Source organism: Strongylocentrotus purpuratus, unplaced genomic scaffold, assembly GCF_000002235.5.
Source record: "Strongylocentrotus purpuratus isolate Spur 01 unplaced genomic scaffold, Spur_5.0 spur5_scaffold_10, whole genome shotgun sequence".
NCBI classification, from domain to species: Eukaryota; Metazoa; Echinodermata; class Echinoidea; order Camarodonta; family Strongylocentrotidae; genus Strongylocentrotus; species Strongylocentrotus purpuratus.
The window spans coordinates 11,455,376-11,482,936 of record NW_022145595.1 but is presented as its reverse complement, the minus strand read 5'-3'; the positions used below and the strand labels follow the sequence as shown (position 1 = coordinate 11,482,936).

At 38.2% G+C, this 27,561-nt stretch overlaps 1 protein-coding gene across 2 annotated transcripts; it reads right to left on the bottom strand.

Moving 5' to 3' along the window:
• Window positions 1-1,685: 1,685 nt before the first annotated feature.
• On the bottom strand, window positions 1,686-27,533 carry LOC583253 (seali). Of its 2 annotated transcripts, none has more exons than XM_030979494.1 (21): window positions 27,309-27,533; window positions 26,217-26,369; window positions 24,470-24,614; window positions 22,318-22,693; window positions 20,440-20,635; window positions 19,310-19,428; window positions 18,263-18,343; window positions 17,057-17,170; window positions 15,508-15,699; window positions 14,744-14,828; window positions 13,869-13,961; window positions 12,480-12,620; window positions 11,588-11,701; window positions 10,119-10,307; window positions 8,673-8,768; window positions 7,473-7,589; window positions 6,501-6,589; window positions 5,354-5,459; window positions 4,637-4,828; window positions 3,320-3,492; window positions 1,686-2,600 (listed from the first exon to the last, which is right to left on the bottom strand). In XM_030979494.1, exons 2-21 carry the CDS (start codon window positions 26,319-26,321, stop codon window positions 2,444-2,446), a joined length of 2,880 nt encoding a protein of 959 aa, XP_030835354.1. In that variant the 5' UTR covers window positions 26,322-26,369; window positions 27,309-27,533; the 3' UTR covers window positions 1,686-2,443. The 2 variants fall into 2 exon arrangements, with proteins under 2 accessions (XP_030835354.1, XP_030835355.1); XM_030979495.1 differs by lacking the exon at window positions 27,309-27,533 and adding an exon at window positions 26,772-26,791.
• Between the last annotated feature and the right edge of the window lie 28 nt (window positions 27,534-27,561).

Below are 27,561 nucleotides of genomic sequence, written 5' to 3'. Positions count from 1 at the left end.
TAATCTGACGAAAGCACAAATGAGATACACGATCTCTCTGAATAGATATAACACATTGGTCTTAGTACAACATATGTAGGTTCTTCTACAAGTATTACTTACCACTGGAAAGCTCTAGTTTAAGAACATTAACATAACACATCTGGTGACTTTCTTGGTGGTTTTAAGAGAGCAGGTCGCATACATCACATACAGCTACCAGCTAAATTATTCATACCCTTACCAAGTTTTGTAATTTGTAAGTATGTGTAGTATAAATATGTCCCTATTTATGTTTCTTGAGAATGTGACATATTGATTGTTTTGTTTTGTTTTTAACTGACTGCTAAGAATGCATGTGTATGCTTGTAAGTATGCTTTAAGTCCTCTCCAAGGGACTTGGTAATGAGGATTAATGCCTAACCAAAGGGCACTAGCGCATCGACTTGGTTTCGAACCTTGGACCTCCCGGTTATGAGACCACTGCCCTACCACTGAGTCATCGTGCCTCCCTTATTTATTAAAGCTAACATCTAAAAGTATTCAACAAAGCCCCTAAATTCAACCAGTCCACCTTTCATTCTTGAGTTACAAAAACAAACACCCCAAAACTTCAAATTTACAAGGGGTATGAGTAATTCAGTTGGTAACAGTACATTTCACTTTAACTTGTTGATAGGTCTCACTTATATCTTCACGTGTATCAGCAGACAATGACATTTCCCCACTATTATTGTCAAGATTTGTACAATCAATTTTAGTGAAAAAACAAAATGAGAATAAATCAAATTCGTCTTCTCTCTGACCTACTTAATAAACTCATGAGCTAAATTTGCTCATCTCTAGTTGTTGCAGATTAAAAAAGGATAAAAATATCAATGTTTTCAACATAACTTCTTGTGATCTATAACCCATATCACTACAAATTTTCAAATAGCCTCTTTTAAAAGACACAACATGGCACCTAAAAAAAAAGAGAAAAAAGAAGACATTTCTGATAATACCGTGTTGGTCACAGTTATGGATTAGATAAAATGATTTCCTCAGTGAATCTTGATGGTTGTAAAAGAAGTACTTAGTGACTTGAAACTCTTTCAAATACAGTTAACACAGCATAACTCAAAGTTGCACAAATCAGATTTTCCCATGTGGAATCAATTTCTTGTACCAAACAATGCAAAACTTATAACATTAACACTTCCTACACGTAAGTCAAAGTTTACAAAGTTAAACTCTTTTAGATGTCCCAACAGATTTGACTTATACAGAGTTAATTGTACAGTCAAATCTGCTTTAGTGAGCACCTGTCTACAAAGAGCACATTTTTTGTTTCCCTTGAAAATGGATTCTCTTGAAACATGTCTACAAAGACCACTTTTTGTGTTTCCCTTGGGCGGTCGCTATAGACAGGTTTGACTGTACTTGTATTACAATGGTTGACAGGGCTGATTAACAATCACATTTAAAAGGTCATCTTAGGGAATGTTAGATGGGTACATGAAGGAAAGAAAAACACAAAAACCTTGTTCACATGGTATAATAACTTAACAAAAATCAAACACTTCTAATAGCATACAAGTTGTAAGAGGGCAAGAAAATAGTTGAGGTTATTTTTTGTTTTCTTATTCCATTACAAATTACTCTTCAGGAATTCCTCAATAAGGATAAAAAACTTCTTTGAAAGAATTGAATGGTCAAACACAAATTCCTTATGAAGACATTCACTGTTTATAGATAGGGAACTGATATACATCCTTCAATTACACTGCACCAATAAATCTAAGAAATAAAGGTTTTTTTCAGGGGTTGTTGCTTCTGTGTTCTCACAGAAACTTGAGAGCCAAATTCCATGACTTTCCATGACCCAATTTTGCCCTTTTCCATGACCAGATAGGTTCTATTTATATGCATTGTGGCATACAACTTAGATTTATATTATTTCATGTTGGTAATGGCCGCTATTTGATGCTATTTGATTCATGAAAGGGCTTTCACATAGCTTTGCAATCAAAATTTTTCTGGCCAGCTGTGTTTAGACTTGAATAAACTACAATAAAGATGTGTGTTCCTTCTCTTTTAACATGTTGTCTTATATTTATTTCACGTCATTCTCTTTGACTATCTCTCTCTCTCTCTCTCTCTCATTCTCTCTTTCTCTCTCTCTCTCTCTCATTCTCTCTTTCTCTCTCTCTCTCTCTCTCTCTCTCATCTCATTCAAACTTTTTCAGCACATCTTACACTTAAAAATATAACTTATTAAAGAAAACTACTTAAACTGTACAAACAACTTAAAAACCATGTATTTCTACATTAATTCTTTGGCACCTGGAATGAATCGAGTCGCTTTTGACCCTCCCTTCATCCCACGAAAGAGAGTCGATCGGTTCCTCGGGCAACGGTTTAATCCATGCAAACAGAGTTGAATGCTAGCACGTTGAACGCATGGTCTGTGTGGGCCCCGGTTTCACAGGAAGAAGAGCTTGTCGCACAGTTCCAACGAGGGTTCCTTGTGGAGGTTCTGTCCCACCAAATAGGCAAGCTTGTGTGCGTACTGACAGGGTGCGGGCACCCGGACGGTTCCTGGCCAGTTGTAGTACAGGTGGGTCAGTTTGTAGGCCAACCTGTTGACATCAAGGATAATAATCACAACATTTAGAAATGCTCTCATATCCTTCCTAAAGGATGCTAGAGGCACCTGACAAGGGCAATTTTCAAATACAAGTACAGTCATCTCCGCATAACTCAAGTTCACACAAGTCAAAGCTTCCGAAAGTCGAATCAATTTTTGGACCAAACTTTTTTTTTGCAGTACCAACAGATATAACTTATGCAGAGTCAACTGTACATGTGAAAACATATTATAAATTACATGACAAAATAATTAAATTACAATGAGTGCATGAAATTGAATTGCATAATATGCTACAAATAAACTAAAAGATTACACCCAAGATATGTTTCCAAGTTGTTTAAAGATAGTTTTTGTAGATTTATATTTTGACAAAAAGGGGTTTCTATCATTCCTACTCCTCTTTGTTTTTTATTCTTTCTAAATGGCCTTTTAAATTTTATGATGTAACTGAAGAGAAGATTGGTACTACAAAATTAAAGAACAGAAGCAAAATTTAATACAGACATACTAAAGCTTTTCAACATGCACTCATCAGAGTAAATCACAAAAATGAATAGAAAGGCGATATCAAACAATATTTGCTGAATCTAAAGGGACAGAGCACACACAATCAAAAGGGCTTTGATTGGCTGCTGGAAAGTATTATTTCTATTCTCAAATTCTAAGAACATGAAATTCGGGTAGAGGGTAATGATTGATCGTACATACCTTTGCATGTGATCAGGTTTGAGTTGAGTGCTGTCGTGGACCACCACGTAGTGTGTCGGTGTGACTGTACCTTGTCTTACGTGCTGGGATACTAAGAAGAAGTCGTACCATGTAGGGCGCGTGATGGTGTGATCTATGACCATACCAGGGTACGGGTTCTCGTAGTTACCGCCCTGTAATCAAACGCAATAAAGAACTTTACTCAAAGCCCCACTGCACTAGTTGGCCGGGAGGATTAGACCTCCCTGCATGGTCACTGACAGGTGATTATCTCATCAAATCAGCTCTCAATTAACATAAGAAAAAGGGGACCATGTGGGACCGATGGTCACCGCTTAGGTAGTGTTTGCTATATAGAGGGCACAAGTAGCTATAAGTAGTGCAGTGGGGCTTTAATTTCTTTCTAAATAAAGTTATTTGAAAGACTTGCTGAAACTTTTTCAACAGGATAGTTTGGAGAAATTAGAAACAACTTTTATGACACATCTATATTTAATCACACGTATGAGAGTTTTGGTGTCTAAGTGCAGGCTTGAGACACCTTTCTCAGACATGTACTTGCAAACTGAAGCTAGCTGCTAGTTCTCAGGTTTTAAGAAGCTGCCGTTTTAGCGATTGTTGCATAATATTGAAATAAAAATAATAGATTGCTCACACTTCAACTCCTAACTAAGCTGATCCTGTCTATGTCAATGCTTGTAGGCCATCAACAACCAGTAATGACTTAGAGCAAAATAAACGTTGCTCTTTTTCAAATACATGACATAGACTTATCCATCAAATACAATCAATTATTTTGTTTAAAAAAACAAAAAATAAAAAAGGGGTAATTTATAGTAAAACAGTATGGTAAATTGAATTGACTTTCAATAACAAGATTAGAGAGTTAGATAAACAGAGAAGAAAACAATATATAGTGAAAACAAATGTTAGAGAAAGATGATATACACATTTTTTGCTGTGAGCCTTTGTCAAGTAATGGCATATGTTATTAAAAACCTGCAATAATTCTTGTCAAAAAGGCGCACAAGTAAACTAACTGTGCACAGTTTAGAAAAGTAAAGAAGAGAAGTCTGTGCTAAGAGATGACAAAACAGAGTAAAAGACTAGAAAAGCGCAAACGAAAACGGTAAAGGAGAGTGGGAGCAAGTGAGAGAGAGTGAGAGAGTGAGAGAGAGAGAGAGAGAGAGAGAGAGAGAGAGAGAGAGAGAGAGAGGGGGGTTACAAAGGAAAAGACAAGGAATATTCGAAAGAAAAGGGGAAAGGACAGAGGGAGAAAGTATCATTATTAATTGGAAAGATGAAATGTTCGCTTACCGCAACAGAGAATATCCTTGTGTTGATTCTCTTCTGGACGACTACGATACATAGCTGGGGCTTGTAGTCCGCACCAAACATGCTGAAGCATTGAGAGAGCTGTTCCTGTTCGTAGGTTGCTACCACGTTCAGCTGCCCATCGCCGACGCCGTCTCTGAAGATCACAATCTTCTCAGGCAAAGCATGGTTGATCTGCAATCAAGCAATTTGGTTTGTCGAAAAAAATGAATGTGACTGCGTTTGTGACAAACTTGGTGAAGTAACAAGTACTCTACACAGAAAGATGTATATGGGATCACACAACCATGTGGCATAAAATTTGAGCCTCATTTTTAAGCTTTTACTTGTCATATCTAGAATATGGAGGCATTTGAAGAGCCATGTTTTTCAGGGAACATTTTTAATCTGATGTTCTTCCACACTTGCATAATAACAATGATAGCGCTCACACATAATTTTTTACCACTTCCCAGAACTCAACCTTCTCTTTAAAGGCCCACTGTACTACTTGTAGCTACTTGCCCCTTCTATATAGAAAGCAATGGCTAATCGGTGACCATTGGTCCCCCATAATCCTCTTTTTCTTATGTTAATTGAGAGCTGATTTGATGAGATAGCCACCTGTCAGTGACCTTCCTGGGTGGTCTAATCCCTCCTAGCATAACTAGTACAGATGGGCTTTAAGCTAAAAAGAGTTCAAGTAGAAACAGAACTTACATCATGGTACTTCTTGAGAGATGATGTGAAGCAGAGCTTGAGACCACCGATCAGCTCCTGGTGTGGGGTCTGAATACATACCCTGGAAAACCAGCTGGTCAGATCCCTGTAATGAATGAATGCAATGTAAACTTTGTATGAACACACCCTTGAAAATCAATCTGTCAGATCACTTATAATAATAATAATAGCTAGTTCTTATATATAGTGCTTTTCAGGACCAAAGGCCCTCTCAAAGCGCTTTACAGATATATATATATATATTATTACCCCGGTCATAGGATTCAGGCTTACCCGCACACAATGTATGCACATTCTCCACTCCCTGGGGAGCATTCCAGCCAGGCGTCTTTTTTTTTCTTTTTTTTTTATGAATGCAAGATTAAATTTTATATGAATACACCCTTGAAAATCAAAGTGTAAGATCACTGATGAATGCAAGATAAACTTTATATGCAAGATAAATTTTATATGCAAGATAAACTTTATATGCAAGATAAACTTTAAATGCAAGATAAACTTTATATGCAAGATAAACTTTATATGCAAGATAAACTTTAAATGCAAAATAAAATTTATATGCAAGATAAACTTTATATGAACACACCGTTGAAAATATTATTTTTCTCTGATGTTCTTCCACATTTGCAAAATAACAATGAAAACGCTCACAAATTATTTTACACCTCTCCCCAGAACTCAACCTTCTCTTAAATCACAAAAGTTTGCATTGCAATGTCTCAACTTCGCCATGAGTAGGGCCTCATACTGAATTTTTTGGAAGCGGGTCTAGATAGATAGATAGAACTTTAGAGAGTCTGCATGCATGAGCCCTATGTGAAAATTCTCATATTTTGTAGGCCCGGACTTAAATTTAGGGTGCCCTTGTGTCCTGGGCACCTGTTGGTGTGTAGCCCTGCCATATGGGATGTTATGCCTCAGTCACGCCTTTGCGTATTTATGGCAAGCCGTTTTGACATTTATTCCTATTTCTTGATATCAAGAATTACCATTGCTTCACAACAGAAAATCATTTCTTAATATCAAGAAATAGGAATAAATGATAAAACGGATTGCCATAAATACGCAGCAATACGCAAACCAAATACGCAAAGGTGTGACTGAGGCATACAAGAGAAAGACTTACCGGTTCATACTGGCTACGAATGCTCCGATGGACTTCTTGCCTCGGTTGGGATCGTGATACACGTCGATACCAATCACCATCAGTTTGCTCTGTATACATAATAATAATAATAATTAAATGAATTTATAACTAGCATGTATCCGAAACTTTGATCAAGGCGCGACAAAAATGACAAACAAATAACACATCAAAACAACTTCCAGCAAGATGCAAACATAGATGTGAAATAGTCAAGTGGTTTGAGCACTTGACTGTACATGCAAAGGTTGTGGGTTCGATCCCTGACACGTCACTAATGTCCTTTGGCAAGGCGTTTATCTACATTAGCCACTCCATACCCAGGAGAGAAATGGGGACCTGGTAGAATGACAAAAGCCTTTGTCATAGAAATTGCCATATGCCCTTTCAACCCATATTAAGTACTATATAAACCCAAATTTTGTTTGGGTTTTATTATATATATGGATTTATTATTATATGGATTTCATACGTGCATGAATATTTCTGATACCCTCTAGCAGCTAAATAGTTTTATTCATCGTCAATCCCTCAAATTTCAAATGTTAAGGCTCGTTCACATATGGCGTGGTAAGACGACGCAAAAAGCTGCCTCTGCTTTTTTTATAACATGTAAATGAATTGCAACTGCGTGCAACAAAGGTCTAATGGGGCATTGCAAGAACAAATCCCCCAAATCAAGCGTAAGTCTTGCGATAAATTGCAACTCAACTTTCTCAGTAAGAGAGAGAGAGGGGGAGGGAGAATAAAAGCTAGATCTAGTTAACTTAATTTAATTGCTGAAACTTTAATCCTAACAAAATCCTAGGAAATTTAGGAGACTAGTGGTTACAAATTTAGCAACTTGCAATCAATTGCAACTTTCTTGCAACGCCCCATAGGTCTGCTTAAAAAACGTCAAGGTTTTGCTCTGTCTTATCTGAACGCGCCTTTAATGCGATCGATTATACGTACCAAGGGGACGTCCAGAGCCCAGAGCTCTCCTCCAAGTTTGCAGTTGATCTGCAGAGCAATCTTCTGGGTGACGCTTCTCAGCTTCTGCTTCTGTGAGATGGTTCTTCCATTGATCACCTGATAACGAAACAATAGACATGGTCTAATCATGTGACTACTAACCAGTTAAAGACGCATAGTAGTCGGTTTCAGGGGGAATTAAACACCATTCAGGTGTTTAACCCAATTAAAAGAGTTGTCAGTCACCTAGAATGGACATCACTTTTAAGAAGGTTAGATCTTGTGTTACCTTGCACTGTTCCTTGGCCTACCACCGTACGGAATTCTGATCATAAATATAAATTGCCCTCATCCTCCACTGTTCCAGAAGGCCTGTCTTTATCAGCTCACCAAAGTCTGCCGAATAACCTGCTATTTTAACTATCCCGGTCGCAAATTAGCCAGTTCATTTGTGTCTTCAATTCTTCATCAGACCGCTGTTGCAATTAGCGGGATATTTGGTCGAGAAAATATCCTGAAAAATGTTAGTCTTGTTTCCAAAATATCCAACTATTAGGGAAATAGCGGGCTAATTTGCACCCGTCCGAGCTAGTTTGTGAGGAGCGTATCGGTCTGGTGAAGATGCATATATCCAGAGTCTGAAAATAGCGGGTTATTTGACTAACTCGAGCTGATGAAGGCAGGCCTAGTTAGATCTTGTGTAATGCACTGTGCCCTAGCCTACTATAGTGTGGAATTCTCATCATAAATATAAAATTTTCCTCACCCTCCTGTGTTTTAGAGACCTTTGCATACCCGGACACATTACTTGGTAATTCAACCTAATCTAGTGACAGTGAATTACAATGCAATACACATAGAGACTGACTAATAGATGGCATTAATAACATTTGGGGTTTAAGCTTGTGTACAGTTACGGCAGCAAAAAGGAAACTGGAAAGAAACGTATTAAATAAAAGTCAGTTGTTCTTCTTGTATCAAAAGAAATATGTATGAGATAATTTATAAAGGATCGCATTAGTGGAATAAATATGAAAATAGAAATTGAAAATGGAAATGAAATAACTACAACATGTATTTTAACTATTTCTTATTACTACTGGTTATAACTGATTAAATCTAGTTACAACTGGTTATTACTGGTTACAACTGGTTATTACTGGTTACAACTGGTTAGTACTAGTTTTTAGTGTTGTGTACCTGAGAGGGAACGGGTGCCTCTATGCAGCAGAGTTTCTTGAAGGCACTGTAACGATCATCTCTGGATGTAGGGAAGATGGCGATTACAAGTTGAAGCTGAAAAGAAAAAGAAAAAGTAACATCTATAGATATATGTAAAGGGCAATCACATACTGGTAGTTATTAATGTTTGAGTTTGTTTAATGGCATTGTACTGGTCATCACTATCATCATCGCCAATATCATCATCATCATCATCATCATCACCACAACCATCATCAACATTATTACCATCACCATTACCACCATCATCATTACCAATATCATCATCACCAACAACATCATCATCACCATCACCAATATCATCAACACCAAAAACCTCCTCCTCCTCCTCCTCCTCCTCCTCCTCCCCCTCCCCTCCCCCTCCCCCCCCCCCCCCCCCCTCCCCCCCCCCCCCCCCCCCCCAACCACCACCACCACCACCACCACCACCACCAACACCAACACCAACACCACCACCACCACCACCACCACCACCACCACCATTGCCATCATCACCATCACCCTCCTCATCCTCCTTATCCTCACTATCATCATCACCATCCTCATCACCATCCTCATCATCAATACCTGCATCATCCCACCACCACAACCCTCATCCTCATCATTATCACTATCATTACTACCACCACCACCATCACCATCACCCTCATCTTCCTCATCATCACAATCATTACACCACCAACACCATCATCCTCATCCTCAATACCATCCTTGTCATCATCATCATCATAATCACCATTACCACCACCACCACCACCACCACCACCACCACCACCACCACCACCACCACCACCACCACCACCACCACCACCACCACCACCACCACCACCACCACCACCACCACCACCACCACCACCACCACCACCACCACCACCACCACCACCACCACCACCACCACCACCACCACCACCACCACCACCACCACCACCACCACCACCACCACCACCACCACCACCACCACCACCACCACCACCACCACCACCACCACCACCACCACACCACCACCACCACCACCACCACCACCACCACCACCACCACCACCACCACCACCACCACCACCACCACCACCACCACCACCACCACCACCACCACCACCACCACCACCACCACCACCACCACCACCACCACCACCACCACCACCACCACCACAACCATCATCATAAATCCTACCACCATCATCACAACTACCACTAAAAAATAATAGCTAACCTGAGGGTTGATGGATTTCTCGACCATGTTTGTATAGCTCTGCGTCCTATCATCCTGTAGTTCCACCATAGAGGGATGTTCATCATCCTCATCATCATCATCATCATCATCATCATCATCACAACCACCACCACCATCATCACAACCACCAATACCATCAATACAACTACCACTAAGAAATGATAGCTAGCTAACCTGAGGGTTGATAGACTTCTTGACCATGTTCGTGTAGCTCTGCGTTCTATCATCCTGTAGTTCCACCATAGAGGGATGCTCAATCTCAATGCCCATCTGTGGACAGACTTGCTTCATCATTTGTATGAACTCAGCTGCTTTGGGAGCATCACGCCGTGTGAACACGACCACCCAGTTTCTCAGTGGGACCTTAAAACAAACCATACAGAGTTGAATATTAGGTCATAGAGGTAAGATGTTGAATAGGCAGTTGTAGTTCATGGGTCACATGACATGTAAAGAAGGCCTAGAGAATCTTGCTTTGACAGGGAAAATTATGGGAAGGAGGAGTAGGGGAAGAAGGAGAATACTATAGATGGACAGTCTACAGAAATTGTTAGAAGAGGATTGAAAGAACTGGGAGTGGTGCTAATAGAGAAGGCTATAGGAGACGAGGGTTGTGGAACAGCATTATCACCACAGTCAATTCTCGCTACCCCAAATAGCGATTCTGCCGAGATCCGGGGAAAATCCTGAAAACGCGCATTGCATTATGGGATAGCTTTTCGACATTACAGCTTCCTGTGCAGGCGTTCGTGATCACAACCCTCTCTTTCACGGTAGAGTTTAACGGCCTTTTGTGCTAAAGTCACTAATTCTGCCCGAAGCTTTCCATTGCATATTATAATCTGTACAAATTACACTGATTGGCATCGATTTTAGCGTGCGTGAAAACTCTGCACAGCGAACACAGGCGCTAGCGCCAGCGGGATGGGACTCTATACCGAAAGTTGTAGTGACGACCCGAGAGAGTGAAAATTACCTCGTCTCGCGAATTTCGAGATTTTCGTACCTATTTAGGGTAGCGAGAATTGATATGGCACTTAGAGAGAGAGAGAGAGAGAGCTAAGAAAATGTATGATTTTTTTCAAACTTTTAATTTATGTAGAAACACAAGACACAAGTATTGGAGTATTTCATCTCCCATTAGCAAGCTTATTTTAGAAATCCATTTTGAATAGTTTGGAAAGTCCAAAGTCTCACATGTAAAAGTGGCGTATTTCTCTTGTGGACTCTTTTAGAAAAGAAAGGGGTGGAAGTAATTCACAAGCAAAGGTTCCCTTACAGTCCAATGTCAATTTTAGAGCGATAAATTGGGACCTCTCTGTTGTGTGGTTCAAATTTTTTTAAATGGAAACACATTTCTTTAATTTCCATATTTTCCCCTCAAATGGTAACACTGAATTAATGATTGCAACAAATTTTGAATGTTACTTAGTAGCCAATCTTCTTTAATTTTCAACTGGTTTTATTATCTTATGGTAAATTAGCAAAACATACAAACATTAAAAAGAAATACTGTACTGCTCCATAAGGCAAAAAATAAAAAGGTTTCTGCTTTTTATTGATATGGCGATGAAAACATATCTAAAATTAAAAAAACAACCAGGAAATAGAAGATGATGAAGTGAAGGTTAGATAAGACTTACCGCCGTGATGACATGTTGTCTGGTGCATTCACGCCCCCAGTCAGCTTCTTTCGACGCCTTGAACGATGAACGACCGAGCTTGATGTTCTCCAGAGGTAGCTGTCTCCCTGTCAACTAAAAACAATCGATCAAAACATTTAAGAAATATCACCTTGTATCAAATCTGTACAAAGCTACATCAATTATAAACACAAATGAACATCTTCAAGTGTGCATAAAGCTAGATCTAAAACATAAATAATCAAATTCATAAATAATGTACGTATTCATACCTAACATGTAGTCTACATGAATATACTAACAGACATAGACAACAAATAAAATGAAATAAAGTGTACAACCAGCATTTCCCAAAATCCATACCAAACTTAATTGCAGTTGGATTACCATGTGGGCGCCCGTAAAAAAAGAGGCGACTAGCTGGAATGTTCCACATGGCGTGGAGAATGAACACTATAATGTAATCTCAGTTAAAGTAGTCACCCGAAAAAAAATCAAAACAAATAATTATGGACAAATTATATATGGATGGAAAGATTTTCTCTTGAAAAACATGAATAATTTGCTGAAAAATCATGTAGATATCATGGAAAGGCGTAACATGCAATTTTGTGGCTAGCTGTGTCTCGCATGTGACGTGACGAATCGTGATGCTCTACGGAGGACCTCTGAAGGCAGAAAATCTGGATCTCAAAATTAACGTTTTTAAAAGATGATTACTGCAGGCCCCAAACTTATTTTGAAGAGGGAAGTTGTTATATTTGATTAGTAAGGCTTCCCCTTTGCAATGATATGACTTTTGCATCAATTCAAAACACTTTTGATTCTTCGGTGACTACCTTTACGGTGAAGAACTTGATATAAAACCGGTATTGATATTCTAATCACTCACCTGAAGGAGGTCATGTTGCAGCTCCAGTCCCCACCCTGAGAGCTCTTCTGCGGCTTGTTCATTGGCATACACATTCTTGATGAACTTGAGCATGGACTGATGTCGCTGCTGAGGTGTGACCCTTGTATGCATGGCTAGATCCTGTTCAAGTTTTAGTGAGCAATGATTCAACAGTGGTATCATAAATACTATGACAATATTTCATCTGAAGTGTCCCACCCATAGAGGTTAAAGGTATAGACCAGTTTTGGAAACGTCCTCTCAAAAAATAAAATGGAAGCTCTTATTATCAATCATGTGAAAGAATATGTTTTTACTAATACATGATACAAATTTTGCCGGGAAACCGCCTACTAATTGATATACAGTCAAACCTGCTTTAGTGACCACCTGCCTACAAAGACCACCTGTCTACAAAGACCACATTTGTTGTTTCCCTTGAAAATGGTTTCTCATTGAATCGTGTACTAAAGGAACCTGTCTACAAAGACCACCTGTCTACAAAGGCCACTTTGTGTGTTTCCCTTGGGTGGTCGCTATAGACAGGTTTGACTGTATTTGGTAAATTATAATATCCATCCGGCCTGGATAGATATTGCGAATGCACTTCAACATTTAGGCATATATTTCTGTTTTTTGGCGAATTTAGGTTGAAATATTGCCATCTAAACCTCTGAAGGCAATATTTTAAAAATATTGAATGGATATTTTGCACCCAAAACCCTTGAACCGCAATTGTACCACTACCTTTAATAAAATCCTTCACATGGAGAGCTAAACTCTGTTGACTAAGCTGTAAACACAGAACTTTTTATCCCTAAATTACTTGCAGTTTACCTTCACCAAACCCTTTAAATAAAAAAAAGGTCTTTATATTTTACTCTACACTAAGAATAATACTTGATTTGCTAAAGGAGAATTCCTTGACAAATGTGAATCAATTGTTATGCAACATGGAGAATGATTTGTTTAACTAAATATTAGAATATATTATCAAATCTTTATAGAGCAAAACATAATGAAAGCAAAAAAAATGATGCTCAGTACAAAATGTCCCCTTTTTGCAGCATTACATTGTTTTAATTCATTCAGATTCACCGTTGCCATATTTCCTCCAGAAAATTGCAGTCAAATTTTTTTTTTAAATGATACTGAAGTTAGATTAAAGCCTATCTGCACTAGTTTGGCCAGGAGGAATTAGACCTCCCTGCGTGGTCATTGACAGGTGGTTATCTCATCAAATCAGCTCTCAATTAACATAAGAAAAAGGGGACCACTTGGACCAATGGTCACCGATTAGGCCTTGTTTGTTATATAGAGGACGCAAGTAGCTACAAGTAGTGCAGTGGGGCTTTAAAAGGTGATATATTTAGGAGGATTGTTTGATACCTTCATGATTCTGAAGTCTGCTCTCATATCATCTGTGAGTCCTGTACGACTAGATAACTCTGGAATCAATCGGATCTCTTCTTCCACTGGGGTCTGCAAGGATAAAAAGCAAATACTACTTAATCACCAGGGCCAGTATTCAATTCAATACTTAGCATAAGTAAAAAATTTACTAAGTAAGTGGCTAAGCTAAGTAATTTACTTATCTCGTATTGAAATCGCATTAGGCTTATACTTATGGAAGAAAAAATCTAAATAAAATACTAACTGATAAGCACTGTGACATCACACGGTCAATCAAAAGTAATGCGAATTTGATGCGTTGCAATAAACTTGTGCTATTTTTGCACAAGCTGGATGATTTCGTGTACAGGTAGCTGGGCAAGCACCAATGATAAGTTTCTATTCTACAAAATTTTAACAGTAAGATAAGTTTAATTTCCATATTAATTTGTTTTGTTTACATGCATGATAAAAATAAATACAGGTAATGGATATGATATTAGAATATAATGTAAACAAGTGTAGAACACGAGGAAAATACAAAAATTAACACCAAAAAGGGATATGACGATAATACAACAGATACAAAACTGAGTTGAAAAGGCAATATTATTACAGAGAAAAAAATGTTATCATTTTTCGATAGTGCTTTAGCTAATATAAGATTACCCCAATTTAATGAATGTAAAAAATCAATGATAGGGAGCAGAAGAGTGGGAAAAATATACATGTGTCACATATATGATTCTCACAACCTTAATTTTCACTTATATATTTATTTGATATTTCAAACAGGTATTCAAACAGTTTGAGGAAAGATTAATCAATAAATATAACAACAAAATAAGAATAAAGATGGACGTAGAACATACCCCTGGATTGTTGAGCTGTTTCTTCTTGATTCTACTGATGAGTAGTGGCTGGCCTGGGTCACTGATCTCAAGGCTGTAGCTCTTCCTAAAAACAGGAGTGGGGACAAATGGGTAAGATCAAAAGATAATTCAAAGCTCTGTAAATAGTCCTACAAGTTAATAAAACTTGATGAGTAATGGTTGTCCTGGATCAGTGATCTCAGGACTGTGGCTCTTACTAAACACAAGAGTGTGGACAAGATCAGACGATAATTCAAAACTCTGTGAATGGTTCTATCTATCTATCTAAGTATCTTCTCCCGGTTCGGAGGTTGATTGCAACATTTCTCCATTTCACTCTATCTTCTGCCATTCTGGTGCACTCTTGCAGTTTTAGTAAATTCTTCCAACCATTTTTTGAGTTTTCCCAATGGTTTGTCCACAAAAATAAGACATAAGACAGACAAATCTTTCAACACTGTAATGTCTGGAATGTTCTATAGAGCCAATTCATTGCTTTGTGACAATTAAAATTCACCAAAAATGTAATTAAATTGTAATAATATAGTTGGGAGAATTAAAGAATCCATCAGATCAGTTTTTCCCCAATTTTTATCATTAATAATGGTCTGTTTTCAATCAAACTTTCAGATCATCTTTAATTATACATTTATTATTTAAGTCACTACCTTAGCACCATTCTCTCATCCGAACATTATTACAAAGTCCCTTAAATATTCATAAGGACCGCTATTCATAATCGAAGAAGAAATATGGTAACTTACTTGTAGTAATCTATGAAGGAGATCTCTTCGTCTCGTGATTTGAAGGTGGTTTGAGGGTTGGAGTCCCAGTCAATATCGTCTACCCTGTACGTCTTGTTGTTATAGCGGGTCAGAACCACCGTCCCAACGATCTGTCTCACGCACTCCTCTCGGAACCTGATGTTGTTTGGAATGCGCTGGTAGATAGCTTGCCTGGGAACAAATAAAAAGCGATAGTTTGTTGTTGTTATTCATTTATGAATATTTATTCGTTTCGATGCCACTAGACTTATTTTCAGGATTGAAATCCAAAAATTTGCAATTGATACAAAAGAACTAAGGTGTGCTCAACATATATCACAATAATAGTCAATTTAAATGCATCGTTTAACAATGTTATATCTGAGACGCATGGCCCTACGTGTTATCGCTGTCTGTGATATGGTGTAATATTGAAGTCCTAAAAAAATTGCGCTTCAAAATGATCATGAAGTGCCTTATAAAGTTAAAATCTTTGAGTGACCGGTTTTACCATACTCATTTCCCCCAATAGACTGTAGTGTTATAAAATCTGTTAAAGACTAAAAAATGAAATTTTAATTTCCGATCATAAATATCTTGATAATCAGACAGGCGATCGGCTTTTAAAGTCATGGGGTTCCTGACTGACCTCAAGGTTTATAATTATCATTGCAGCACGAGCTAAATCCAGGATTTTGTTTCAGAATCTGAGAATCCCTTTAACAAATAACAATTGCCTGCAATTCATGATAGTAATAGTCAATATAATATCATGTTTCTAAGTGCTTTATATTGCAATTATAATGCAGTTAGACAATCAGAACGATTACTATACAGACCACAACCAGAGATTGCATAAGACATGCAGTGGGTTTGAAAATCTTATTTCATTTCAAAATGACTATTTTGCCTGTGACTAAAAACGCTGCCCTGCAAAGTGTTTTTTATTCACAAATTTAACAAGTATGCTTATGAATACTATTATTTGTCCAAATCATGATATAATTTTGGAAGCTCTTTTTGAGAGATACTGACACTTTTACTCTCCTTAGTTTCAATATTAGACAGACATCATGGTTCAGGATAACATTGATTACTACAGACCTGTCTTCATCAGCTCGAGTTTGCCAAATAACCTGCTATTTTCAGACTCTGGATATTATCCCGAAGCTCAAAATTGCGTCTTCACCAGACCGATGCGCTCATCACAAATTAGCTTGGACGGGCGCAAATCAGCCAGCTATTTCCCAAAAAGCGGGATATTTGGAAACAAGACCAATATTTCTCTGGATATTTTCTCAACCAAATATCCTGCTAATTGCAACTGCGGGCTGATGAAGACGCAAATTAACTGGTTAATTGCGATCGGGATAGTTAAAATAGCGGGTTACTTGGCAAACTCGAGCTGATGAAGACGGGCCTTGTTTTGCTCTGGATGACAGGCACACAAAACGGTATAGATTAGTGCTGTAACATCACGGATATCTCCAATTCCGTTTAACCGCCAGTCAAAACCGGACGGTTTTCAGTTAAACGATTTAATACTTACATGCTTTCTAGTACTGACTCGTTACATAGGACCTTGTGCGATACATCGGCGTGTAACATGAGACCTCCCTCGTACTGGCTGATAGCTGTGATATACCCAGGCCAGATCTCAAGTCTAGTCAATAAACAAACAATTTTCATTCATTTTATTTCATTTATTTCCACTTCTCATTAAAAACATATAATAATTTACATACAATATCTGATTAACACAACAAAACAATAGAACATCACTTAAGTAAACCGCAACGTTAAAAAAAATATGGACTCCAAGTTTTAGATACAAGATATCACGTAATCATACTCAGTCCGTGGAGCATTAAATGGATGCTCTGATCACATGACATCTCGTTCTTACTGGCTGATAGCTGTGATATATATAGGCCACATCTCGAGCCTATTCAATAAATAAACAATAGAATAACAAGTCTTCACCTGATTAGCTTCATCTTCATGACAAAGAAATTCTTCACTTCATTTTTATGCAAGAAAAATTGTAATTACATATGAAACAAGTCATAAATTGCTCTTGACTAGAAATTTGACACTGACTACATGTACAATGGTTAGTAGAAAACAATATATTCATCATATCATATACCAGGGCTCAACGCTATTAAAGATAAAGTTGAGTTCTGGTCATGCGATTGCATTGTGAAAAAAAGGGTGTGGAATGGATCAGAAAAAGTTGATCATGTAGCATGTAGGTATTGGTGTGTACTGCAAGCTTCTGGAGTCATCAAAATCATAATAAAGTTGGCCCAGTCTTGGTAAAGTAACAAGCACTGTACACAGAAAGATGTATATGGGACTACACAAATGGTGTTGGGCCTACTTACCTTGATTTCCTTATCTTTCTATGCTCATTACTCATTAAGTTTTGTTTGATTCTGTGAGAATTCATTTTCTTTTTTTTACCAGAACTCAAGTTTACCTTTAAATAAGGGCCAGGGACACATGGCGCTCAAAATCTAGGTCCCGACCCCCAAATTTCAGAAATTTTACATAGGGCCCAAAGCATAAAATGGCCCTAAAATTCAGTCTAAACCCTAATGAAAAAAAAAGTTAGTGTGGAGTCATGCATGTGCATATTCAGGTCAGATGACCATCGTGTGAAAATGTATCTCAGGTTAATGAAAACTGGTTGATAAGGTGAAATGAAAATGTTGATTTGAAACTGTGCGATACTTCTATAAAGCCTACTCACTTGTGCTGGGGTACAATGGAGGGCGTGGTGGGATTATAGAAATGACGTCCGACTTGCTTCATCTGAAGTATTTTCATCACCCTGAGAAAAAAGAAGAAAAAAGAAGAAAAAAAGATAAAGATACAGTAAAACCTGCTTTAGTGACCACCTGTATAGAAAGACCACCTGTCTACAAAGACCCCATTTTTTGTTTCCCTTGAAAATGGTTTATCATTGAAACATGTACTAAAGAAACCTGTACATAAAGGCCATCTGCCTATAGAGACCACTTTTCTTGTCTCCCTTTGGTGGTCTTTATAGACAGGTTTCACTGTATAACAATATCTATCAAATTAACCACACAAAATGGAAAGTGTAAATCACCAAGAACAATATTTTATATTTGATCAACACAATAAGAACACAATTGTTTGAAAATGATCTTGAGTTTCATGTAACAGAAAGCAGTAAAATTTAAAATAACTTTTCTTTCATCATGTGAGGAAACCATGTAGAATAGTCATCAAGGTAAACATTTCTTTTCTTTCTACAAAGGAACAGATTTAAGAAGCTAAATAGGTATTTTCATCTATTTGTTAATCACCATACGCTATCTCAAACCTATTCTAGAGGTCCCTAATGGCAAAATGTTCTGCACACAAAAACACATATCCTTAATCTTTATATTGAGGAGAAACAATGACATTTTGTACACGTGTACAAAAACCACCTGATGAATAATAAATTTATTGAAAGAGAGAAAGAGACACAGAGAGTGAGTGAGAAAAGGTGAAAGAGAGGGAGAAAGAGAGAGAGAGAGAGAGAGAGAAAGAAAGAGAAAGAGAGAGAAAGAGAAAGAGAGAGAGAGAGAGAGAGAGAAACACAGAGAGAGAGAAACACAGGGAAATAAAGCGAGAGGTAAACAGACAGCGAGAGAGAGAGAGGCAGACAATGATAGAGAGAGGCAGACAGACTGCGATAGAGAGAGACAGAGACAGAGGCACAGAGAAAGACAGAGAGATAGAGAGAGACAGAGAGAGAGGAGAGAGAGGATAAAATGCAACATACTTTCTGAAGATGATGTTGTAGATTTGTGTGCATTCCTGTGGGTTGATTTCCTTGACCAGAATAATCTTGATGGTGATAGTTTCCTGGTCATAAAGCCGAACACTTTCAAACAATGTCACCTTGTTTTCATTCAAAGAAACAATAACAGTTAAAACATAACATTATTTATCTCCAATACAAGATAATCTAGTAATAATCTATACAATACTGAATATATAATACATATGATTACACAGTTCATACACAATATCATAATTTTTTAGACTAAAATGAGGAAGAATGTATCACTGAATGGAAAACATCACTGCTACCGATTCTGACTGGAAAAGGGGAATGGTGAAGCACAAATACAAATAAAGATCATGGTGATGCTAATAACGAAACAAAATTTTAATTATTTTTGTAGCATTTAAAATATATTTCAAAGTAAATCCTTGCATGCAAAATATTGACATCCTTACTAGAGTAACGTATTTTATATGAGAGTACAGTGTGTGTTTTGTGTCACTTTGTGAGTTGGGGGGGGGGGGGAGGTAAAAGACAGAAAGGGTGAAAGGAAGAGAGGACAGAGAGAGAGAGAGAGAGAGAAAGAGAGATTGAATGTGTTTATATGTGTGTCTGAGACAGAAAGAGAAAAAAAAAGAAAGGGAGAGACAGGGAGAGCCAGTAAGAGATGGAGCGAGAGAGAGGGGGGACAAAAAAGGAGAAAGAGAGAGAGAGAGAGAGAGAGAGAAGAAAGCTACACAAATTGAGAGACAGACAGAAACAGAAAGAGGAAAAGAAAATGAAATAAGATAGCTATGCAGCGAGAGAAACTGAGTGGGGGAAAAGAGATAAAAGTGAGGGAAAAAAAGAAAAGGGAAAGAGAAGGTAGAGGACTTGATTTTGATTTATTGGTTTTTGCATCTTTTTTCTTTTTTTCATCATACATTTTCATGAACATAATATGGTTTGATACAATATTTTAAGTGTGTATAATTTTATACAGATAATAAACGAAATTAAACAAATATATTGAATGCATAATTAACATACTTTAGATGCAGGAGGGCTACAGAAATAAGCAAAGGAGAGTTGGAAGGGGGAAATAAGGAGATATTCAACTTGATAGAAATGATTGAGATACAGACCTTTTGAGGGAGTTTGTGAGGTAAGAAGAGGACTGCTCCATCAAATGCTCTGACTTTACCGATCACATCCGAGTGATCGAAGACCATCCGCAATCTTATCTTCTTGCTCTCGATCGGCGGATCAAAGGATACAGCGTATTGCCACACCGCTTTGTTCACGCACTTGATACGGATGTAGTTACTCGCAGCCTTAACCCTTCAAGATAATGCAAAAGAAATATTTTAATTGAGCACTGTACTAAAACCGGGGGTGATAGTGAGCACTAAACCACCTCAACCACGCCCCCTTTGAGTAAAAGAACAAAAAAAAAGGATGGGGGGGGGGGAATGGCATCTAACAACATCCCCCCCCCCTTTTGAGTAAGAAAATTGGGAAAAAAGGAGTAAAATCTGGAAGAAAAAAAAAAAATCAGGAAAAAATCGGGAAACCGATTTAAATTGGGTAATTATCAGGCACGTTTAACTGAGCACTGTATTAAAACAGAGCGACCACATATATAGGTCATGTGAGAGCAAATGAACTTTAGTGATATAATTATATATTATTGGCTGCCCTTTAGTGGGATAACTGATATACCACTAAAGAAAGCCAATATTATTATTATCATACATCAAAAAATTGAACTACAGTGAAATTTAAAGGATTGTCAGTTTTGAAATTCAGCAACCGGTTAATATTTATTATCAACCAAAAATTTTAATAGAATATCAGTCACAAAATGTGTTTGAAAATGCTTAAAAATATGACTGACATCGCACCAGAGTGCATGAAAGAACGTTAGAGCCTTTACGCAAATAAACAGGCAATGGAGGCTGGCCACAAGTGAGTTTGTGCTTTGCATGTACATCAGTTCATACTCTTTCCACATTTAAATTTTACGTTTGAATACAGTCAAACCTGATTTAGTGACCACTAGTACTAATGACCACCTGTCTACAAACACCACATTTCTTGTTTCCCTTGAAAATGGTTTCTCATTGAAACATGTTACTAAAGGAACCGGTACATAAAAACCACCTGCCGATAAAGACTGCTTTTCTTGTCTCACTTGGGCTGTCTTTATAAACAGGTTTCACTGTATTTGTTTGTCGACCTCCCTGCTTCCATGGACTTAATACGGATGGACATTCAACGTGATTCTTTCTTTGATCCAATCATAGTCGCCGCCTTCTGATTATGTGCATCTTAATGAGAACATTCAGCTGTTTTAACAATAACGACTGCGTAAGCATTTTCGGTCATTGACAAAGGAGCAGTTTCCCTCTCTTGGGTTTCCTTTGGATGGTGTGCTCTGTAAGAGTGTGTCTTATATAAAAGCATCCTCAATGGGGAACAGCAAAGTTGAAAAGCAGACGATTTTGGTGATATGAAATGTATTATTACCGATTCGCAAACTTTCGCACACACCTATGACCTTATAAAACAATTAGAAGGCCTGATCTGTATCAACCCTGAGCGTTGTAACTCTGGAATATTATGAGGAAATAGGGGGAAACAGGATTTTAAATCACAACCAAAAAATCAAAAAATAACCTCTATCTGGTAATATCAACATGTTTTTCAAAAAAAAATATGTGTACAGTACACGGAACAACAATTTCCGATCATAAGCCAGAACTGCACATCTATTTTCCATGATTTAGGCGAGTAATTATCTTCTGCGCATGAAGATTAACATGTGTAAAATCCCTATCTTGATTCTGTCCCGGCTTTTTGCCGGCGACCATGATGAGACCAAAGGGAAGAAACATGTACGGAATGTTATTGAGACGACATTGATGGAGACAATCACAATGAATTTGTGAAGAAAACGATGAATGTCCATCCGTAATAGGTCCATGCTGCTACCAAACTGAAATTTAAACACGCTTGCTTACTCTCTCCCAGCTGTGCCATGGATCTCCTTCCCCTGAAGCGAAAGATGGCCCATCTTCTCATCCAGGTTTGCAAACCTATCCCGGGTATCCCCACCGGGTCCCATGGACGGAGTCGGTGTCGGTGCGGGGGAGGGGTATGCCGAAGACGCAGCTGAGGATGACGTCATCATGCTCGGTGAAGGGGATTTCCCTGTCGGCGAGGGGGATTTCCCTGGTGGTGAGGGGGACTGACGAGCTGGTGAAGGGGTCTGACGAGCGGGTGATTTCTGCGCCGTCGGCTGCTGCTGTGAAGTAAAGCCCCGTCCGATAGGCATGCCTGAGAACCCACGCCCAAACGATGTGGGTGCTGCCTGCTGTTGCGCACTTTGTTGGCCCCCTAAAGAACAAAATGAAATAACATAATTTTTATTAAAGCACTGATCGATTATAAACGAAGTACACTCAACATAAGTCAAATCTGTTCGGAATGCAAAATATAGTTTGATTTATGCAAAATTCAACTTAGGAAGAGTAAGTAAGTTAAAATCACATGTTTGGCATAGCTGGAATAAACAATTTCTCAATCTAATTGTGTATTTGCTGTAGAATTAAATGGATTGGATTTCATATGACAACAATATGTCTTCATTTTCATGGCCCTAAAATAGGCATCCATAATATATCAAAGAAATTATGATATCTTAAGACTCATGAGTGCACTCAAAATCAAGATTAGCCAGCCGTCATATGATCCAAGGCATGCAGTTTTTTCCTCTCTCTGCTGCCATCTGCAGTCTACTGCAGAACAATGTCAAAGATCAAATATGATGGCTGGCTGAACTCAATATCGAGACTTGTGATTCCTCAAATGTTGGAACTTTGTGAGGTATTATGTATTGTTTACCAACAAAAAGAATTGATGTGTGGTTACTATATACTACTACAGAATTTTGTTATTTTAATGATATTTCTAGTTGTTTTTGACTGTATTTACATCCAATCTCATCGATTATCTTGCACCTATGGCATATATTACAGTCAAGGATTTGATTTTCAACTTTACCTAGGATTTGCTACATCCATTTTTGAAAGATAAAATGTGTATCTATGTTGGTTTGAAATTTAAAGGATCTGTAATATGTAAAATGCAGGGATGCCAGTTAGAATTGATCAGAGGGCCTGAAAATCACCTAGAATGAGCTATTTTGTACACAAAAAAGCCTAAACTATGGTCTAAAAATAACTCGCCAGGGTCTGAATTCAGGCAATTGCCTAAAATTTGGCATCCCTGAATATGTAAATTCAGGCAAAGTCATGCTATGACTCATCCTTGCAGGGTATTCCCTACAGGAAATGTTGAAATGCTTCTAAAACCACTACATCAAGCTGAGAAGAGATTGCGCAATGGATATGAGGACAGCCAGCATTTTCAGTGATAATTACAAAGAGACACAGTGGCTTTTAGAGTACCAGCAAAAAAAAGTTTAAAGTCTAAAAACACACCCTAGTTTGCATGAGATTTGAGAAATGTTTTCAAAATTTAGTTCTCTGTAGATGAATGAGAAAATTGAAATAAATGTTTATTTGACAGCATGTGCATACAAAATAATCTTTAAAGGTCATGTACAGTTTTGGAAAGCCCACCTTTTCGACAGATTTCACAAGACTATATTTAACTGGTTTCTTTCTTACTTTTGTTTTTGCTACCAGAACTGCAAAAGGGCTTCAAAGACCGTCAATACTACTGGGCCAGAAGGGATTAGACCACACAGCAAGGTCACTGACAGGTGAAAAAAGTGTTAATTTTTAAATATCTGAACGAGCCTTAAAGCTTATCAGTACTAGCTTACAGGAGGGATTAGACCGCCCTGCAAGGTCAGTGGACAGGTGGCTATCTCATTAACTCAGCTCTCAACTAACATAAGAAAAAGAGGATCATGGGGGACCAACAGGCACCAATTGGGGAAGTATTCTATATAGAGGGAGCAAGTAGCTACAAGTAGGACAGTGGGGCTTTAAGATATGTCAGAGAAGGCCCTCATTAACTGGAAGTATCTTTTTGATACAAGGAGAACAACACAAGACACTTTTCAACAGGTTTCTTTCCGATTTCCTTTTAGGTACCAGAACTGTAAATGAGCTTTAGAAATATGAGAGAAAAGGCCCTCGTTACCTGGCGGTTTTGGCTCCTCCTTCTTGATCTGTTGTTGCATGGCAGCCATCTGTAGGCCCCTCCCAAACGCTGGTTTAGGGGCACCGGGTTTAGGGGCACCAGGTACCGGTGCAGTATCAGGTCTGCTAGCTGGTTTACCTTCAACCTACATACAGTCATAAACAAAGTTATTATAACTTCAATTCGTCACGGGAATGACATTTCTAGGTAATCTTCAAAAGTCTACAAATTAATGTTTTGATACATAGACTTATTATAGTTGCCAACCTTCCATAGCAAACATATGAAATTTTTTAAAGTCTCAAGGCAAAATTAGGAATGGTTGTATTTTGTATAGTTTTCACATGAAATGTTTCAGAAAAAGAGAAGAATCTGGGGTTCAAGACAATAGCTTGAAGACCAAAAACAGGAATGGTTGGCAGCTACTGGTATGCTTATACATGGTACTTTCTCAACAGCCGAGTTTCATATCAAGCATTCATAAAAAGAATCAAATAAGAATCTTAAACAGCATTGTTAAGAAATGACCCCCCATAATCACATTCTATATCATTCAGTAACAGACCTTTATAAAATTTGACAGTTCATAAATTTGATGAATGGTTAATGAAAACACAAAAGTTTTGAAAGTGGCTGATTCTAGTTAATTTAAATCATATTGTTGTGTTTGGGATCGGTGTATTTGTAGTTATTGCAATATCGAGAGGTACATAAATAAAGAGGTGCTCAGACTTGTATTTTAAAGGGACTGGATCGGCAGTTTCCATGTGCAGAATGCCATAATTCGCCAACACCAGACTTGGTGGAAATACCATTAATGGGAGTGCAAATCTGCACACAGCAAACCTGTTGGCCAGTCAAGAATTACCCCCTAATTGCTCGGAGAGCTTCGGGTAGTGGAAAAGCAAAGCATTACATAAGGTCTAATGGTCATAAAACTGAAGGCTAACCCTGGTGATTGACAACACCTGTTATTGGATAAACACCCGAACGGTGTTGAATTCCCCATAAGAGCTGACTTCTATGTGACTTTAAGCGTAATATACAAGAGTATAATTCATTAACTCTAAAAAACCATGGGTCACATAGTTTCAGTATCAATATATATTCAGAAGTTGTAAAGTAGCCAAGATCTTAGGTGTGAGCTTGGTGATGGTCTGAACTCCTCTCTTCTTTCAAGAGGGAGGCACACTCATTATATTCCCAAGTTCATTCTCATGGTCATCTAGCTAACACATGTAAGCTGTTCTGGGAAAGGGTCTCATCAAACAAAGGGGGCTTTAATTATTGAGAGGGAGACATGCAGGAAGTCTTTTGTTTGGAGGTTTGGGGGTTCGTATGAGATGTATACAATTTGGGGTTTATTTGGCTGGGATTAAGTCATTAAACAAGTGTTCTGGAAGGGGGAGTCTAGTATCACAGGGTGGGTCTTATCTGTATCGGGGCATACTGAGTGATATCATATACCATAACTGAGAAGGTGTAGACTAACTATTACTACCATTACATTTTAAAAGACATAAATTGTTGATTTTGAATCATTCATATTTTCAATAATCAAGGAGATTTTATGTTCTTGATGTGGAATTACTAAAAAAAAAGTCAAAAATACTTGAAATTTTGCCTTTGAATATATTTTTCATAAGGCTGCAAATGGCTCTCCATAATTTTTAAGTCAAATTTAGAGTTAAGTTTGACTTAGGATCTTTGTGAAACACACCCCGGTTATTGTTTTGTTTGACTATACCTTGTCTCCATTGGTACTATCTCCATTTTGACCGGGTCTCCTTTGCGGCTCCTCCAAGAGCTTCAAGAGAGCTGCTCCTCTCCCTCCGCGTCCGAAGCCTGCCATCCTCTCTTCTAGGAAGACTGCTTCAGGTTGGTTCTATTCTCAACTGATCTGTAAGGGATTCAAAGCAAATGGCCAAAGTCAAATATCATTGAGTTATTTAACAATGCTTAACAAATTAAGCACCCCCTCAGACATTGAGACAGTCAGTAGCATTGCCCTTGCATTGGGTCTGACTGCATCACACGGAGGAAACAATATTTTGAAAATAGGAACAAAGTCTTAAAATAAAGTTAATCACATTTAGAAGCCATTGAGCCAAATTCGGAGTAAATACGGCAGAAAATAAAAAATGTCTGCACCCCACCATCAGTACGGTATGCAATTGTATTGTGCAGCAGTTTGCTGTGAATCGCATGAGAAAGTGCAATTACAAAGTCTTCGTTTTGGGGAAAAACACTCGGAAAAAAAATAAGAAAATTGAAACAAAACAGGTGAGAAACATAGATCTACCGCCTTTTAAATCATGACCACTAATTGAACAATTGATGAAATTTAATTGGTTTTGGGTATGTTTTAGTAGGGTATCTCCATCGCCATGATGGCAAGCCGGACGGGTCAAACTCAAACTCAATTTTGGATAGGAAATTCTGAATCAGCGCCAGGCTTTATTCCCATTTTCCAACAGCAAAGGATGTTTGTTAGTTTACTTGACTAGACCTAGTCTGTATTGTTTGTGTCGCTGTGCCACTGTCTTGTCAGACACTGCTCTGAGTCTGAGCCGAGGTGAGTGACTGACATCATGATGTCAGTTGTCACTGTCACATGCGATATGCGCAATTCAATATGCACATATTTAATGTGCACAGTGCATGCAGTGGATCAGTGCAGCGACACTCAGACTCGGACGGTGCAGTGCAGTCGGCCGTGGCCGTCGGGTACAACTCCGATCCAGCAAATGTCTACAAATACATCAAGAACTGATTGTTAAGGTTAAAAATAGATTAGGGTCTAGCTATTGTTGAATTCTTTATCGTTCTCATACAGCACCTGTCAATTCTGATTTCTGTTGATTGACGTCTTGATTACGAAGGCTCGCCTTGAACTTCAAGTTGAAGCATTACATGTGCACAAGTCCATACTTGAAATTTATTTGTAAATAACAATTTTTTCGCTGATCCCGGCGGCCCGCGATCTGCTCGGCGCGCTGCCTCATCGAGAAACGTATATACGCGTACGGAAAACGCACGCTAGCGCACACCACATTCGCTGCTTGATTCGAGGCATCAGCAAACTGAAGCCG